At 43.6% G+C, this 14,425-nt stretch overlaps 1 protein-coding gene across 1 annotated transcript in view; it reads right to left on the reverse strand.

The window, feature by feature from the left end:
* LOC135905642 (serine-rich adhesin for platelets-like) overlaps window positions 1–14,425 on the reverse strand; it is a 108,324-nt gene that overhangs the window by 76,733 nt on the left and 17,166 nt on the right. Inside the window, exons 5-7 of the mRNA XM_070531484.1 lie at window positions 11,064–11,081; window positions 5,320–5,358; window positions 744–776 (exon numbers count right to left, since the gene is read on the reverse strand). Coding sequence (XP_070387585.1) covers window positions 744–776; window positions 5,320–5,358; window positions 11,064–11,081 — 90 coding nt within the window. The remainder of the gene's footprint in view (window positions 1–743; window positions 777–5,319; window positions 5,359–11,063; window positions 11,082–14,425) is intronic.

Here is a 14,425-nt window from a genome sequence, read left to right on the forward strand (position 1 = left end):
CAAATAAACCCATGCTCTCTGGCGGGGGCAAGTAGCCAGTGCCAGAGCGATTGGCGACAGCCATCTTTTATTTCTTTCGGAACGGGGCAGCATGCGGCTATTCAGAAAAAGAAATCTGTTTTGTCCGGCATATTAATGCATCTTTAACGCGTACACATCACTTTGACGTGGTGAGTTTTTTCAGTTTTGTGGCGTCGCGTGACAGGAAGGTGAAGCGGGTGCAGGCCGAAAGCTTTCGATCAATATCCCAGGGCCAATGGCGAAAAGGCGCCGATTCAGAAATAACTATTTTTTTTTTTGTTCGGTCAAATCATGCCTAATAAGTGTGTACACGTCACATCAGATATGGAGCTATTGCGGTTTTCGTGAAGTCGCGTGACAGACAGGTGAAGTGGGGGTGGTCCAAAAAATGTTTTTAGAAGAATTGCGGAGGGCTGATTACAGAATTGGAATAGAAAAGTTTGGAATAGTTTCACGTTATGGCGCCCAAGAACGTGTCAAACAAAACGAGAGAGCATATAGGGTCAGTGCTTCCTTGCTTCTTTTCAGTATTTTCATGCGGTTTGCGGTGAATATCCACAGTGGAAGAAAATTGACAATCTCCAAGGATGATACGTAACCGCCAATTTAAGTCACTTACAAAAGTCAACGCGATTATCGAAACCAGTATAGATGCTATATAATTGTGAAAGACTTCATTATTGCGTAGAAGAAGCACTACGGGAAAAAATTATTGCTCTTACTTGCATCAACCGTGGGCACTTGTATTTCTTGTTCTAGTACGGGTGGCACATACATGAGGGGAAATGGAATGAGAAGACAAATGGTCAGCACCCCAGGCAGTACATAATTGCGACACATGGTAGGCTAAGGTTAGTCAACAACCAATCATCAAACAAATCTCTCATTCTCATCTCTCAGTGCGGTCTAATATGAATGTATTGGACACATGCACTTAATGACTACCTGGTTGGCGTCAAAGCTAGTTCTGCCCTCCTAGACACTTCGCATGCACTAAAAACGGACGTAACACTGGGAGCTCCTCTTCAGGAGTTACCAGACAATAACAGTCCTATGTGCAACTCGTCTTTTAGAGGGTGCCGGTAATCCAGAAAGGACCATATGTATCCCAATTGCGCAAGCACAGGAATCGGGTCCCATTAATAAATGCAATTCTAAATAGGAAAATAAACGTTGAACAAGGAGTCTATCTTATAAAATGTTTTCCTGAACTTCGTACTACATTTTGAGAATGGCAGGAGTTCAGCTGACCTATAGCACGTGACTTCTTTTTGTTTCTTTTTTCTACTGCTCTAGTTATTATCACTAACGTGGAGATCTGAGGCTTAGGAATAGTTCCACATCTATCCGCATTAACATTTTGACAATGTTTTGCAAACTGCAACTCTACCAAATCTAATTTGTTTCGGGAGTGGTTGTTATAAGAATAGCAAAGCCGAGAGTTTCGGCTTAATATCCCCCAGTAGGTAACGTCCAGTCAAACATAAGTTCAAACAGTGCATTTTCTGTCTACGTTCCTGCAAATTGGTATGGCGTATAAAGATCCGGTACTGAAAGGTTTGTGCGCATTTTGTAACACAGTATTACCGCAAGAAACAGCCGCGCTGAATTCGTGATATGTGACTATAAGCGGCGAGAAATTGTAGTGGCGACCTCTGGCGAGCGACGTCGCGGCCAGAATGCCGCTAGCTTGGGCTCGCTCGGCCACGGAGCGCGCTTTTTCGCCTCCCGCATGGTGTGTGGGGCGCACCAGCCGTACTTGCTGAAGGATGCTTTGGCTGCCTTCTGCTGCCACGCCTAAAGTGCAGTGTTCTTTTCAAAACATCGTGAACCGTGAAAATGTGCTGCTTGGGAATCGAAGCTATGTGGAGTTGCAGGTGTTACTGTTTTTCGCAAAGCAGAGGTCCCCGTATTTGTCCATAACTTTTGCGTAAAAAGAATGTCTGCAAATTCAAAACGAAACATATTAGTTTTACGATGCTTCACTCCAAACTAAACATTCCTGTAGTACATAGTTACGACAGACATTTTGTTTTACACGGAACAGCAATATTGGTATTTGATGTCAACTTTATATACTATAAATCGGTGCGACAAGAAGCTTTCAAGCTTCTTGTTGCTCTGGTGAGTCATTCTACTCATGTGAGGGCCATGTAGTAAGGCCCGTAAAAGGAAGCGTTAGACACACATTTTTACGAACAAAATTGCAGCTAATTTCACCGTTCTTCGAAACAACCACCCAGAGAACGCATTCTACGTAGCTGTTAATATGACTGTGCTTCACTTGTGTATAGCAATCACTTGAAAGAAAACGTTCGTGGTTAAGATCTAGAGCCAAGCCATTACAAGCGATGTGATGCTTCATGGTGGCGTGAAGCGGTTTTTATCGGCAATACGGCAGACACTTGCCGCAATGGAAGCAACCGACTATCGTTATGGCGTGATGGCGGGGCACGCATTGTTCGCGAAAGCCATCCATTCACTAAAACTTCGAATTGAATCCATGAAGCAGTCCTTTACAGCGGCAATTGGAATGCCTGTATAGGAAAATGTAACCACCGCCATCATGACAAGGTCATTTATTTATTTATTTATTTATTTATTTATTTATTTATTTATTTATTTATTTATTTATTTATTTATTTATTTATTTATTTATTTATTTATTTATTGTCAAACTCTCAAGGCCTGGGGCATTACAGAGAGGAGTGGTGATTATTACAAAAAAATTCGTTAACAATATTCTTCAAGTTTGTGGCTTCAGAAATGACAGTGATGGAGGCAGGGAGGTGGTTCCAGTCATTCGTCGTTCTTGGTAAAAAGGAATCAAAATAAACATTGGTGCAACAAGTTGGAACTTCAGCCTTAAAACGATGATCTGTGCATGACGATATGTATGATGTCGGGGAGATTGGTTCATTCTTAAGCGTTTTTTTAGTGTAATAAATCTTGTGAAAAAGGCATAGGCGAAATTATTTACGACGTAACTCTAGGCTAGGCATGTCAGGGGTTAGTTTCATTGACGAGACACTTGCATGACGAGAATAATTCGATAGAATAAAACGAGCAGCTTGGTTTTGAATGGATTCGATGGTATTTTTTAGCTTTAAAGTAGAAGGATTGAAAATGGACCATGCATATTCAAGTTTAGGCCTCACTGAGGATTTGTACAGAAATAACTTTACAGCTGCAGTTGCCGATGAAAAATTACGCCGTAAGAACCCAAGCATGCGATTAGCGTTGCCGTAAATGTAATTTATATGAATGTTCTATGTTAGATTGCGTGTAATGTAGACACTAAGTTATTGGTATGATCAAACATTTTCTACAGATATGCTGTTGATATTGTACGTAGGAAGGGTGGTATTTCTGACAGTACGGGACACACACATCGCCTTACATTTATTAGAATTCATTTGGCATCTCGAACATCGCGATGTTACTATGTCAATGTCTGATTGAAGGGTATCGCAGTCGCCAGAGTTAGAAATGACACGATAGAGAAAACAGTCATCGGCGATTAACCTCATTGATTTAATTTGGTCAGGGAGGTCATTAATAATAATTAAAAATAATAATTGTCCTATAACCGACCCTTGCGGTACACCGGAGGATACTCGACCAGTGGAAGAGAAGCATTCGTTAGCATAAACAAATTGGGAACGGTTAGACAAAAAACACTTGATCCAAGCAAGCACGTTTGGACCAATGTTGAAGTTACATAACTTAGTTAAATGTAATGCGTGTGAAAAAGTATCGAAGGCTTTGTAGAAGTCTAAAAAATGCAGTCACTAATAACAACGGTTAATCACAACGGTGCCTAATTATGCGAACTGAGAACTGTTGGCGGCCCAAGTCCATCAAGGACAACGTCGTTTGACCGCCTCGTAGAGTAGACAATATGCGCAAGCCTCATATAAATTCACTTGATTTTTTAACTCTTTCAGTGAATGCTGGAATTTTCAATGCACCATACAGGACAAAAGAGTGAAGCTTCGGCTGCTTGCTGGCTGAGGTCATGTGGTCTAAAAGGCACATTTCGGCCGAAAAGTTGCGCCGAGCATCTGTGTCGGTTTCTCCAATGAGATAGGTAACAACGGTTAGCCAAAAAACAAGCACGGGTAAATTGTTGAACTCAGTGTGTAGCGCTTAAAAGCGAATAACTACTGGTACATTCCTTCTAGTGCGCGGCATACAGCTTAGAAGTAACCGCTTAAGAATGGCTTAATTTTGAGTAGCAGTTGAAGAAGCAGAGAGCACTGGAAGAATCTATACTACTTTGTTGTTTAGTCCTCGTGCTACTGCCGAACGTTTCTATTAATAAATCCAAAAATTTGATATTTTGCCGGGAACAGTTCGTCGTGAGCAATCAAATTTTTGCGAGGTAGTATTAAGCTAAATGTAGAAGTGATATGCAGCCAGCATTTGTTACATGCTTGTAGCACCGCGGCAAGTATGATCGCTAAACTTAATACCTCTACCCTATGTGATTGCGCTGATGCTTTTATTATCCACAAGCGCTGCCACTGTACCACTGCGGAGTGCGGAAATACGCACGAAAAACCTACACTGCTCTGGACTGAGCTCCGTTGGCCAGCACGGTAACGTTGCCTTTGATAAATACATTGTTGTCTAGAAAATAAGCTCTTTCCATAAATTTTGATGCAAGGAGACCCTGTAAAAATATATTTAAGATGACTGCCAAAAGTGCACCAGCATAGGGAAGGAGAGCGAACGAACAGAAACACTGCAGAAGGCGCCCGGACGCAGCCCCAACTGTAGCAGAAGACAGGCGCGAATCCTTGCCATGACGTCAAGGGGACGGCGCTCGCAGCGCCCCTTTCGGTCATTCTCTTGGCTAATGGGAACTATTTGCTTGAACATTGTCAGTATACAGCAGGCGGAACATAACGCCGAACGGCCATGCTGAAAGGACGTGTGGTTTGTGCTCTCCTTGAAATGTCTGACTGGTGCGCTTTGCCTTAACTCCTCGAATTTTATGTTCCACTTCCCGTAAGACCAGTGCGATAGAGTTGACGCAAAACTCATGGGTCAAAGGATTTTATTTACTTTCCCCTGTGTTTTTCTATCTGTACTGCAATGGCAACCGTGAAAGGACTTTAAACTCTCGAGCACATTTATTTCTTCTATCAGTTATGATCACTTCATCACTATTTTTTTATTCCACACCGATATAAAACCACGTATTTTTTAACCACGCACGCTCAGCCTCATGCTCGCACGATGTCCGAAATATGGCTGCAATATCGCGAAACATTCTACATCCAAGATACGTACCACGTCCACCAGGACGACCTTCCTCATTAGGAAACGTGTCTGTAACAAAAGAAGCGCCAACAAACGCCATAATTAGCAAAAGCTCCCAGCTCGAATTTGATGCACAGTATGAAGGCAGCGATTTTCTTCTTCTTTATTTCGCTTACCACATGTGTTGGGAAACATATTTGCGGCGATAAGTGTCAACACATTGATACGGTCTTGCACACCCCGGGAAAAGTGGAGGCAAAGCTGGGCGCAGAAGTTGGCGCTCAACTCCTGCTATTGACGGATGATGAAGTGCGTGGGCTGGACGCTCTTTTCTGGCATGTCATAGTGTCTTTTCTGGCAAACATAGTGTTAGCTAACATAGCTTGTTAAACGCGTGGACACCTTACTGTGGTCATGAAGTGAGAGCTAAGCAGACTAAGCGTACACGTTACTTTAAGCTGGGGAGCCAGGGAATAAAGAAACATTTTATTTACTTAAGGTCTTATGTCAAAATAAAACAAGGCAAATACGCCGCTAAGCGCTTAATTGGGTTTATGTTTACGCTTTTTTTCTGCGCGTTTGGTAAAATACGAAACCTTGGCTCGTGTAAGCTTCGCTGATTATCTGTTCCAAGATACTGAAACCGACGTCAAACTATGCTAGACTACTTAGCGCACTAACACTTGCGCAGGAGCTTCGTCTCTGTAGGCTTCGCTTCATTGCTACACAAAGTTGTCCTCGAGAATAGCATGCGTCTTCCACCCACGTAACAATTTCTGGCGAGAAGTGAGGTACGTGCCACTGCTTAGTAATCAAGCCCCGTCGTGAAACCCAGCACAAGTCCAATCAGGCTGACGGATCTGGAGATCACGTATAAATCAGTTCGAACTGCTCTATGGGGAGCTCCATATCGTAGTTCGGACGGAAGGGACATATCGGAAGGGACATTGCCCTTCCTTACGTAACATTTGCGTACAATTCTTCCCGGCACGACACCGCCGGATTTTCTCCCTTTTATCTACTGTACGGTCGCGAACCTACCTTGCCCCTAGACACGGCACTTCCTCCTGCTGCGGTCTCAACAAGCGAGTATGCGCGCGACGCCATCGCCCTCGCCGACCATGCACGCCAGCTTGCCCGTGCTCGACTTACGGCCTCACAAACCACTCAGCAGTGCAGTACAACGCCCGCCATCGTGACGTACAGTTTTCACCTGGTGCGCTCGTGCTCCTGTGGTCGCCCTCTCGTCACGTCGGACTTTCAGAGAAGCTTCTTTCGCGATACACAGGGCCCTACCGCGTGCTGCGCCAGGTGACGCCTGTGACTTACGAAATTGCTCCTGTGGGCTCAAGCTCGTCCTCTCCTGTGGCATCTAGTGATGTCGTACACGTCAGTAGGCTCTAGGCCTACTACACTGCTTCCGAGTCCGATCTTTAGTCGCTCCGGGACGGCGCTTTTGCAGCCGGGGGTAGTGCTAGGGCACAATATGTGCGATCACGAAAGGCCAGCAGTGTGAAGACGACGACGACGATTTAGAAGCTAGCGCGGGCTGTTGCCTCTTGGCCAAGCGCAGCGTATTTTCCTTGTAAATATATTTGTACATAGCTTGTCGTCTGCGTCTTCCTACGTAACAATATATTAGCAGAGCGTAAAATCCTTCTTCCACAGCCGTGACGAATGAGTTCGTCCTTAACCAGAAAAGAATACTACAATTCTTCCATGGGGACGCTTTCGAAGATGTGGAGGAGTGGATTGATCACGTTAAAGAAGATAGCGTTGGTTTTCTGCTAGCCGCCATCTTCTGCCTACGTAACAGCACGAATACATTTACTTGCAATAGGACAGACAGGTGGGCGGTCGCTACTGCGTTACTGTTGCGAAAATGAGAGCGGAGCAACAGACGAAGAAAGCTACACACAACACGAGTGCTCGCGAACAACTGGATTTTACTGCACGCAAAGAAAAATATATATATACACATTTGCATTGCACCTGTCAATTCTGTCTGGGAGGACGCGAGCCCCTAACCATTTAATCGAGACATCAACTAGACCACCGTAAAGTGCATTGAACAAGAAACTTGTAAATGCCGATTTTATCCTCATCATAGTTGACAGCCCACTGGTCTCTGCTGTAGGATGCCTGCATTCCCCATTGCTCTGCTGTCACCCACGTGCTGCAACTGTCGAACTCATGTTTTGTCTGCAAATTTTCTAGTCAGCTCAGTGAATCAAAAATTCTGTCTTATCTCGCTCTAGGCTGCATTTTACTTTTCTTGGAACCATTTCGATTACTCTGTTATATCACCAGCTATCTATTTTATCCAATGCATCATTTGCGATATTCAGTTTTTTTTTCTCTCAGTGATTAGAGAACACCATAATTCCACACTTGCTCTCTAATCAATGTTGTTTTTTTTGTTTCTTATACGGTACACCTGCCATGTTTGCTTGCTTTTTTGTTGCTCTTTGGTTTAATGTTTCTTCTTTGTCCTCTAAGCTTAGGCAGTATATGTTAATACGGAAGAGCTAATGGCAGGTTCTATTTAGAAGATCAATGAACAGCAGTTCATAATTTAAGAGTAATTGAAATACGCCTCTAACTCATTATTATCATTCTTCACACTTCTTGATCCTAATTCGACACCTTTTCAATATTTACCTGGCAATCAGGATTACGAATCATGAGTCATGATTAGGCTTCTTTTGAGTACTTGGCCTTGATTGCTGGGCACTTCACTGGTCAATGCCGTTAACCGCAGGTTGTAAGTGTTTTGCAGCATTTTGCTGAACAGAATGTGGTGCGCACACGGCTGTTCGCTGAGAAACTTCCTTTAAGTGTTCACGCTTAATCTTTCCGATAACTCTATTATCATGCATAGTTTTTGCAAGCGTGCACTGAGACGGAATAGACAAGTTGTCTCTTTGCCCATACAGTCTCTTACAAAGAAGAAAGAAACTGGAGGGAAACTGACCACGTGTCTACGGAAACCGCAAGTCTGACGATCACAGCAGCATGTAAATGCTGGACAGAACATCGATTTGTCTAAGCGTCGGCCCTTTGGCTTCAAGCAGCTTCGAATCTTTGTAAAGTTGTCATTTTGAAGAAAATATTGCGCTGCAAGTGCTACAATTTGCAATAATTACGCACTTTACCAGGTACTGATTACCTTACCCTATTTAGAAAAGTATAAGAATGCTTAGAAAATGTGAGCTGTAAAGCCCAGCAAATGAAATCACAAGAACGTTTGAAGCTGCAAGCTCAAACTGCAGACGCATCCATGTACTAACCAACATTCCAATTGTAGTGGAATTGTAGGTGCGCCATAGTTCCCTCTAGTCATTTTTTGCAGCAAACAATGTGTCCTTGTGTAACCGTCTTGTTGACCGATATTATTACACTTTCCGAGTTAGGCTAGCTATAAACCTTTGTAAGCATATTTTAATATGTTAAAGCACTTTCCGTCCGTTCCATTATTAAATAGTCCTTTTACGATGAGTCATAGCCTTACGGAATCGCAAGTACTAAATTGGTAATACATAAAGGCCCCATCAAAGAAGATTCGCTATTTTCCATAGAGTTCATCTAAACTCATTGTTAATTACAATGTGCTCACTTGTCGTATACTACTCGTTAAAAATCAGCCTGACTCTTTGGTTGATCGAAGACAAGCATTGCCGTACTTCATGCATAATCACGTTAGTGAATATAATGTTCGAACATAGATTGCAGCACGATGAGCTGGGCTGTTTCACGATGGCCGAAACCCCAGGTCAGCCTTGTACATCATTATTTCAGCGCACGGAAGGCAGCCATGGGCGGTGCCTAATCTTGGTGGTCATGCCGAGGAACCATACTCTCTGAGTCAAAGCAGAGGAAATCGCAGCATGTTTTTTTTTCAGCTTCGGTTTCGAAAGCGTCTACACCTGCGAGCTTTCCGGGAGGCATTGACTCGTACTTCAATCGTGAAATTTTGCATGGAGGCTGCTCTAGATGCACATTATCTGAAACTAGGCAATTCACGAGGCTGAATATATTTGGTTTTAGCTATAAAGAAGTTTGCCTACAGCCATCTTGAAGATGAAAACTTCATCCTTCGTTATGTAGTCATCATTTACCGCATTTCATTAGCTTTGCTTGATCAGCTTCGAGAACTAATATTACGTGCGATAAAGAAGAATAAAGCATTTTGCGGAAACACCTGACCGGTGTATGCTCATTTATTTACAATTTGGATCACATACGGATTAATAATATATTGAATAGAAATAAGTAAGTTAACAAACCAAGGTAATAACAGCAAGCTGGTCATGTTGCAAGAAAACTCGTAGCCAAATTGCATTGCTTACCAACGAAGACAGCCTGAATATTAAGTTATTCAATAAAAAATTGAGCTGTGCATCCGCAGTATTCTGGGTAATATGTGGGTCGGTGTATGGGAAATGGCTGTTACTCTGTTAGATAAGAATGGCTCATCACTGTGCTCGATTAGGCTTTTTAGGAAGGCAGCGATTTTCACAAAAACGAAAAAGCTAATTAGTTGATCAGTTTGACCGAGAAAAAAAAAGAGTGGGCTTGATTTCTGCCCGCAGCGTTTCTCTTAATGTGTTGCCAGCATTGAACATGTTTACTGCTTTGAACGTGTAGAGGTACTAATGGTTGGCGTAGATAGACTTGGATTGTTCACGAGAAACATTATTTCAAACAAAAAAACTCCCACACGATGAAAAGAAAGACGAACGCTACTCACGCTTGTTTAATTGCGGGAAGTGTTTCACGTATATATAACCATGTTAAGCATGTGCACAAAAGAAATAGAGAAACATAGTAGGTAAGACACGTATAAGTACAAGGAGATCGCTCAACTACTCGAACTCTGAGTCAGGAAGCGCGATCGACGGCTCGCTTATACAGCGATCTCTGTTCTTTTTGATAAAAGAAAGGCATCCAATGCAAATGAAGAACAAGCATGAACTCTCCTGCCCAAAACGGTACTCTCCGAAAAATGAGCCTCAAACCTTCAACGCCGCGGCGTTACTTCAACTCACTAACGCAGCAACGTGAGCCTCCATACGTGCGCCCTTATCTTCTTTTTTTGCTTACCGTTTGCGCATGCTCCTTTAAGCGGTCCTTCACGCGACGTTCAGTTTGGCAGATTACACTTCAGCGGAGTACACCGCGATGACATAAACCGCACCCATGGAGCAGTTGACAAAGGGCTTCTCCGGACTCGTATACGGAAACATCGTCTGCTTTAAGAGCAAAGTCGATGTTCGTGTCCCCATGCGTTACTTTTTTGCAGTAGTGTCCCGGCTACAGCAATCACGACCGAAAAAGGGAAGCAAGCTGCCAAAAGGCGGCCTACTTGGCTGGTAAATCTAGGCACCATTTGGTGCGCGAGCACGATTTGCGAAGAGCCGATTCCACGCAAAGAGTAGCGACTGCTCGTTTCACCACCTTTGCATGCGCAAAAGTCATAGGATAATCGTTACTTCAAACAACGCGGCTGAAGCGACTCGCACTCTTCAACTGATTTCGCCTTCTTGTGCAACCGCCTTTGACTTTCACACGTGTTTTACTTGCGATGTTTCTGTAGTTTCAATGTGTGCGTGCGTGACAAGGTGATGTTTAGGCGAAACCTTCCCCTTAATAAACATTGTGAGTAGCGCTTATCTTTGCTTTTTCTTCCCGTGTGCGTATTATGTTTGCACTAACTTTCCTGGTCAGGAACGTGCAGAGGGCTGTAAGAGGTGTACGTATATTTCTATACTTACTTGTCTCGTAGTGGACGCCTGTGGTGTAGAGAACAAAAGGTAATAAACATGCAAACACATACAACGGCACTCGCAAAATGTCACGTCATGCGAATTTTCCTGCTCGAGTTTCTTTAGTTAAATTTTGTACTTTGCAGACCCATCTTTAGCCGTATGCAAAAAAAAAATATATTTCGACATTTTGTCCTGCATTACTGTTGTAACGGCACGGTGAACATGATGGATACGACGCGGTGGATTCCCATCAACGCGCGGGCATGGAATATAAATGGAAGGCTCAAGTAATTAACAAGAAAAAAGTTTTCACCCACGCAAGTAACCTTGACGGCATTACTATTTTATTTGCTCTCGTCTTGCATATTTCCCTGACGAATTTCTTTGTAATTTCCAGACAGCCGGACCACAAGAAACATCACGTACGAACAAAGAGGCGAATTGAGAAAGCTTTTTCTTCGTAAGCTTTTTTTGGTATTGGGTAGCCGGCTGCGCTAAATATATGTCAAATATTACAATTGGCTTCCGTCTGTTTTACTTACAGCTCTAGCTCAAGAACATTTTTGTGATTAAAGACAAAGAAGCATTCTGAAGTTGGCTAATACAGATGACGTGGTCGGACACTGATGGTATTTTTAGTTTGAGCCTTTGCCCTTGGAAATGTCCAGCTGAAAGTAGATTTCAAGAAATGGGCATTGCCAGATACGGAAAGGGGTAGTGAGCTAGTTGCTTAGGCATTGCGCTGTCTTCCTCAAAGCTGCTTTCTCTGTTTGGCTGTGGAGCTTTCTGTGCTTGAAAATAGCACATTCCATAGCACGATTTTTTTCGAGCGTAAGTTCCACACTGATTCATACATACACTGGTTACGCACTGAATCTGTCGTCTTTGGTGTCGTGAAAGCGAGGCCAAAATGCGCAAAAAAGCAAAGCAGAATTGTTTTAGAGGTTATGTTGCATCGTTTTTCACGCGAAAGGTCTCACAGAATTACTCTACCCACCAGCATGAGCTGAAGCTATGGCGTTCTGAGAAGTCTTAATAGTGTTCTCCTGAATGTTTTCTTACGCAGTCCAATTATAATGCTCCGGCCATATTTGGAGTGAGCGGAGATTCCTACCGGTGAACGGTATAGCCCAGCGTTGTTTCTACAGGGCCGCGTATCATGTAAAACCTAACAAAAGCTCCTTTTCAATTGTTTTCAACATTCTGGTGTTGAAATAAAGTGACCGAAATTGAATTTATTCGCACTTATTGTAATGCTACGCCGCGTCAGAGTTGTTCGTGGTCGAGCATAAGACTATTAGCTATTCGTGTCAATCCGCGGCATTATCGAATCAGAAGCCATCGATCACGGAATATGCCGCATTTGTATACCGCCACACCCAGTGCACACTACTCTCTACTATTATTTAGAATATGTCGAGACTGTTAACCCACTATTGCAATTTGCGGCTCTGTAACGTAAAAAATATTTCAATATGTTTGTGTTCCAATCTCCTGACATCAAAGGTGCGATCTTGTACGCGTTCCAAAATAGAACGGAGGCGGTCCGTTCCACCGAGCCGCACACGATTGGTCCATTTGAACCGTGACGAAAGCCATGACGTCAATTGTAGCGTGATATCTGCTGTCAATCATTCCGTGTCCTCTGCTATCGGACGAACGCAACGGAACGGACCGCCGATTTCGTGACGTAAAGAACGGACCACCTCCGTTCGATTTTGGAACGCGTACAAGATCGCACCCCAAGGGTGCGATCTTGTACGCGTTCCAAAATAGAACGGAGGCGGTTCGTTCCACCGAGCCAAATACGATTCGTCAATTTGAACCGTGCCGAATGCCATGACGTCAAGTGTGACGTGTTATCGGCTGTAAATAATTCTGTGTCGTCTGCTATCGGACGAACGGGACGGAACATACCGCCTATTTCGTGACGTAAAGAACGAACCGCCTCCGTTCTATTTTGGAACGCGTACAAGATCGCACCCCAAATTTGCGTAACATACGACGCAAGCATTGGGCGCTCACCCGCAGGGTTGTCGGAAAAGACCAATCAAACGCTCTTCTTGTTCATAGGGGGCCACATTTGTTTGCTTGAAAAACGAATAACATTACCTACACTGAGCAGCTTCTCTTATCTAATTGGCTAACAAGAGATAAGGAGCACGCTCAAGTGGAGAGGGATTCAATGGGGCCGAGTCACTGCCCTGAAAATCTATAACCGGATGAACAGGGTGGTGCCGGCCTCTGCGATTGGCTCGCTTTCCCTTACTTAGCTTGCGGTGGCTGCTCTAAAATCACGGCGGCATCCAACTGAAGCTTAAGAATGACGCTGAAAGGTGCCTCAGAGAAGCAAAATTTGGCAGAGTGAGGTAGTAAACATGGCAAAAGTTCTCGAAAACAGTACACTGGCACGCAAAAAATTTTATTGCGAGCAAATAAACTCATGCTCTCCAGCAGGTGCTAGTAGCCAGTGCAATAGCGATCAGGGGCAGCCATCTTATATTCCTTTCAGAACGGGGCAGCCTGCGGCCATTCGGAAGAAACTTCACTTTTGTTCGGCATATTAATGCAGCTTTAACGCGTACACGTCACTTTGACGCAGTGAGTGTTTGCGGTTTTGTGACGACGCGTGACAGGCAGGTGAAGTGGGTGCAGCCCGAAAACTTTTGACCAATAGCCGAGGGAGTATGGCGACAAGGCATCGAATCAGAAATAAATATTTCTCTTTTTTTTTGGTCAAATCATGCATAATCACTGTGTAGACGTAATATAGATTGGGAGCTATCGCGGTTTTCGTGACGTCGCGTGACAGACAGGTTAAGTGGGGTGGTCCAAAAAGTTTTTGACCAATCGCGGAGGGCTCATTTCAGAATTGGAATAAAAAAATTTGGAATATGTTTACGTTATAGCGCTGTTGAGTTTGTAGGTAACGCACATCCCCATTCGGCAGTGTAGGCAGTCTATTTTTTCGAGATCAGTCACATCGCAATACACGTCAGCCAATGAGGCAACTCATTACACACTGAACAGCAGCTTCGAGTTAAAGACGGGAAATTGGCATATACTTCAAATAACTAATCAAATGAGCTGCACCAAAACTGTGAATATCGAGAAAGCTGAAATCAGAAGGGTGATAAGGATCGCTTTCTTTAAACTGACCGCGCAGTATTTCCTAAAACCTGACTTGCTTACTAGGATACAAGCGTGGCGACTAAGTGGAAATGCCGCACGTTATCTAATTCCGCCTGAAGCACGGAAGCTTTAGAAAATATTTTTGACAAAATAAACGTGTCTTATGCAGTACAGTGTCTTATGCAGTACAGTCAAACGTCGCTATAAAGGTTTGCTCGGGACCTCGGAAATCCTTC

The sequence above is a fragment of the Dermacentor albipictus genome, chromosome 1, assembly GCF_038994185.2.
Source record: "Dermacentor albipictus isolate Rhodes 1998 colony chromosome 1, USDA_Dalb.pri_finalv2, whole genome shotgun sequence".
Classification (NCBI taxonomy): Eukaryota; Metazoa; Arthropoda; class Arachnida; order Ixodida; family Ixodidae; genus Dermacentor; species Dermacentor albipictus.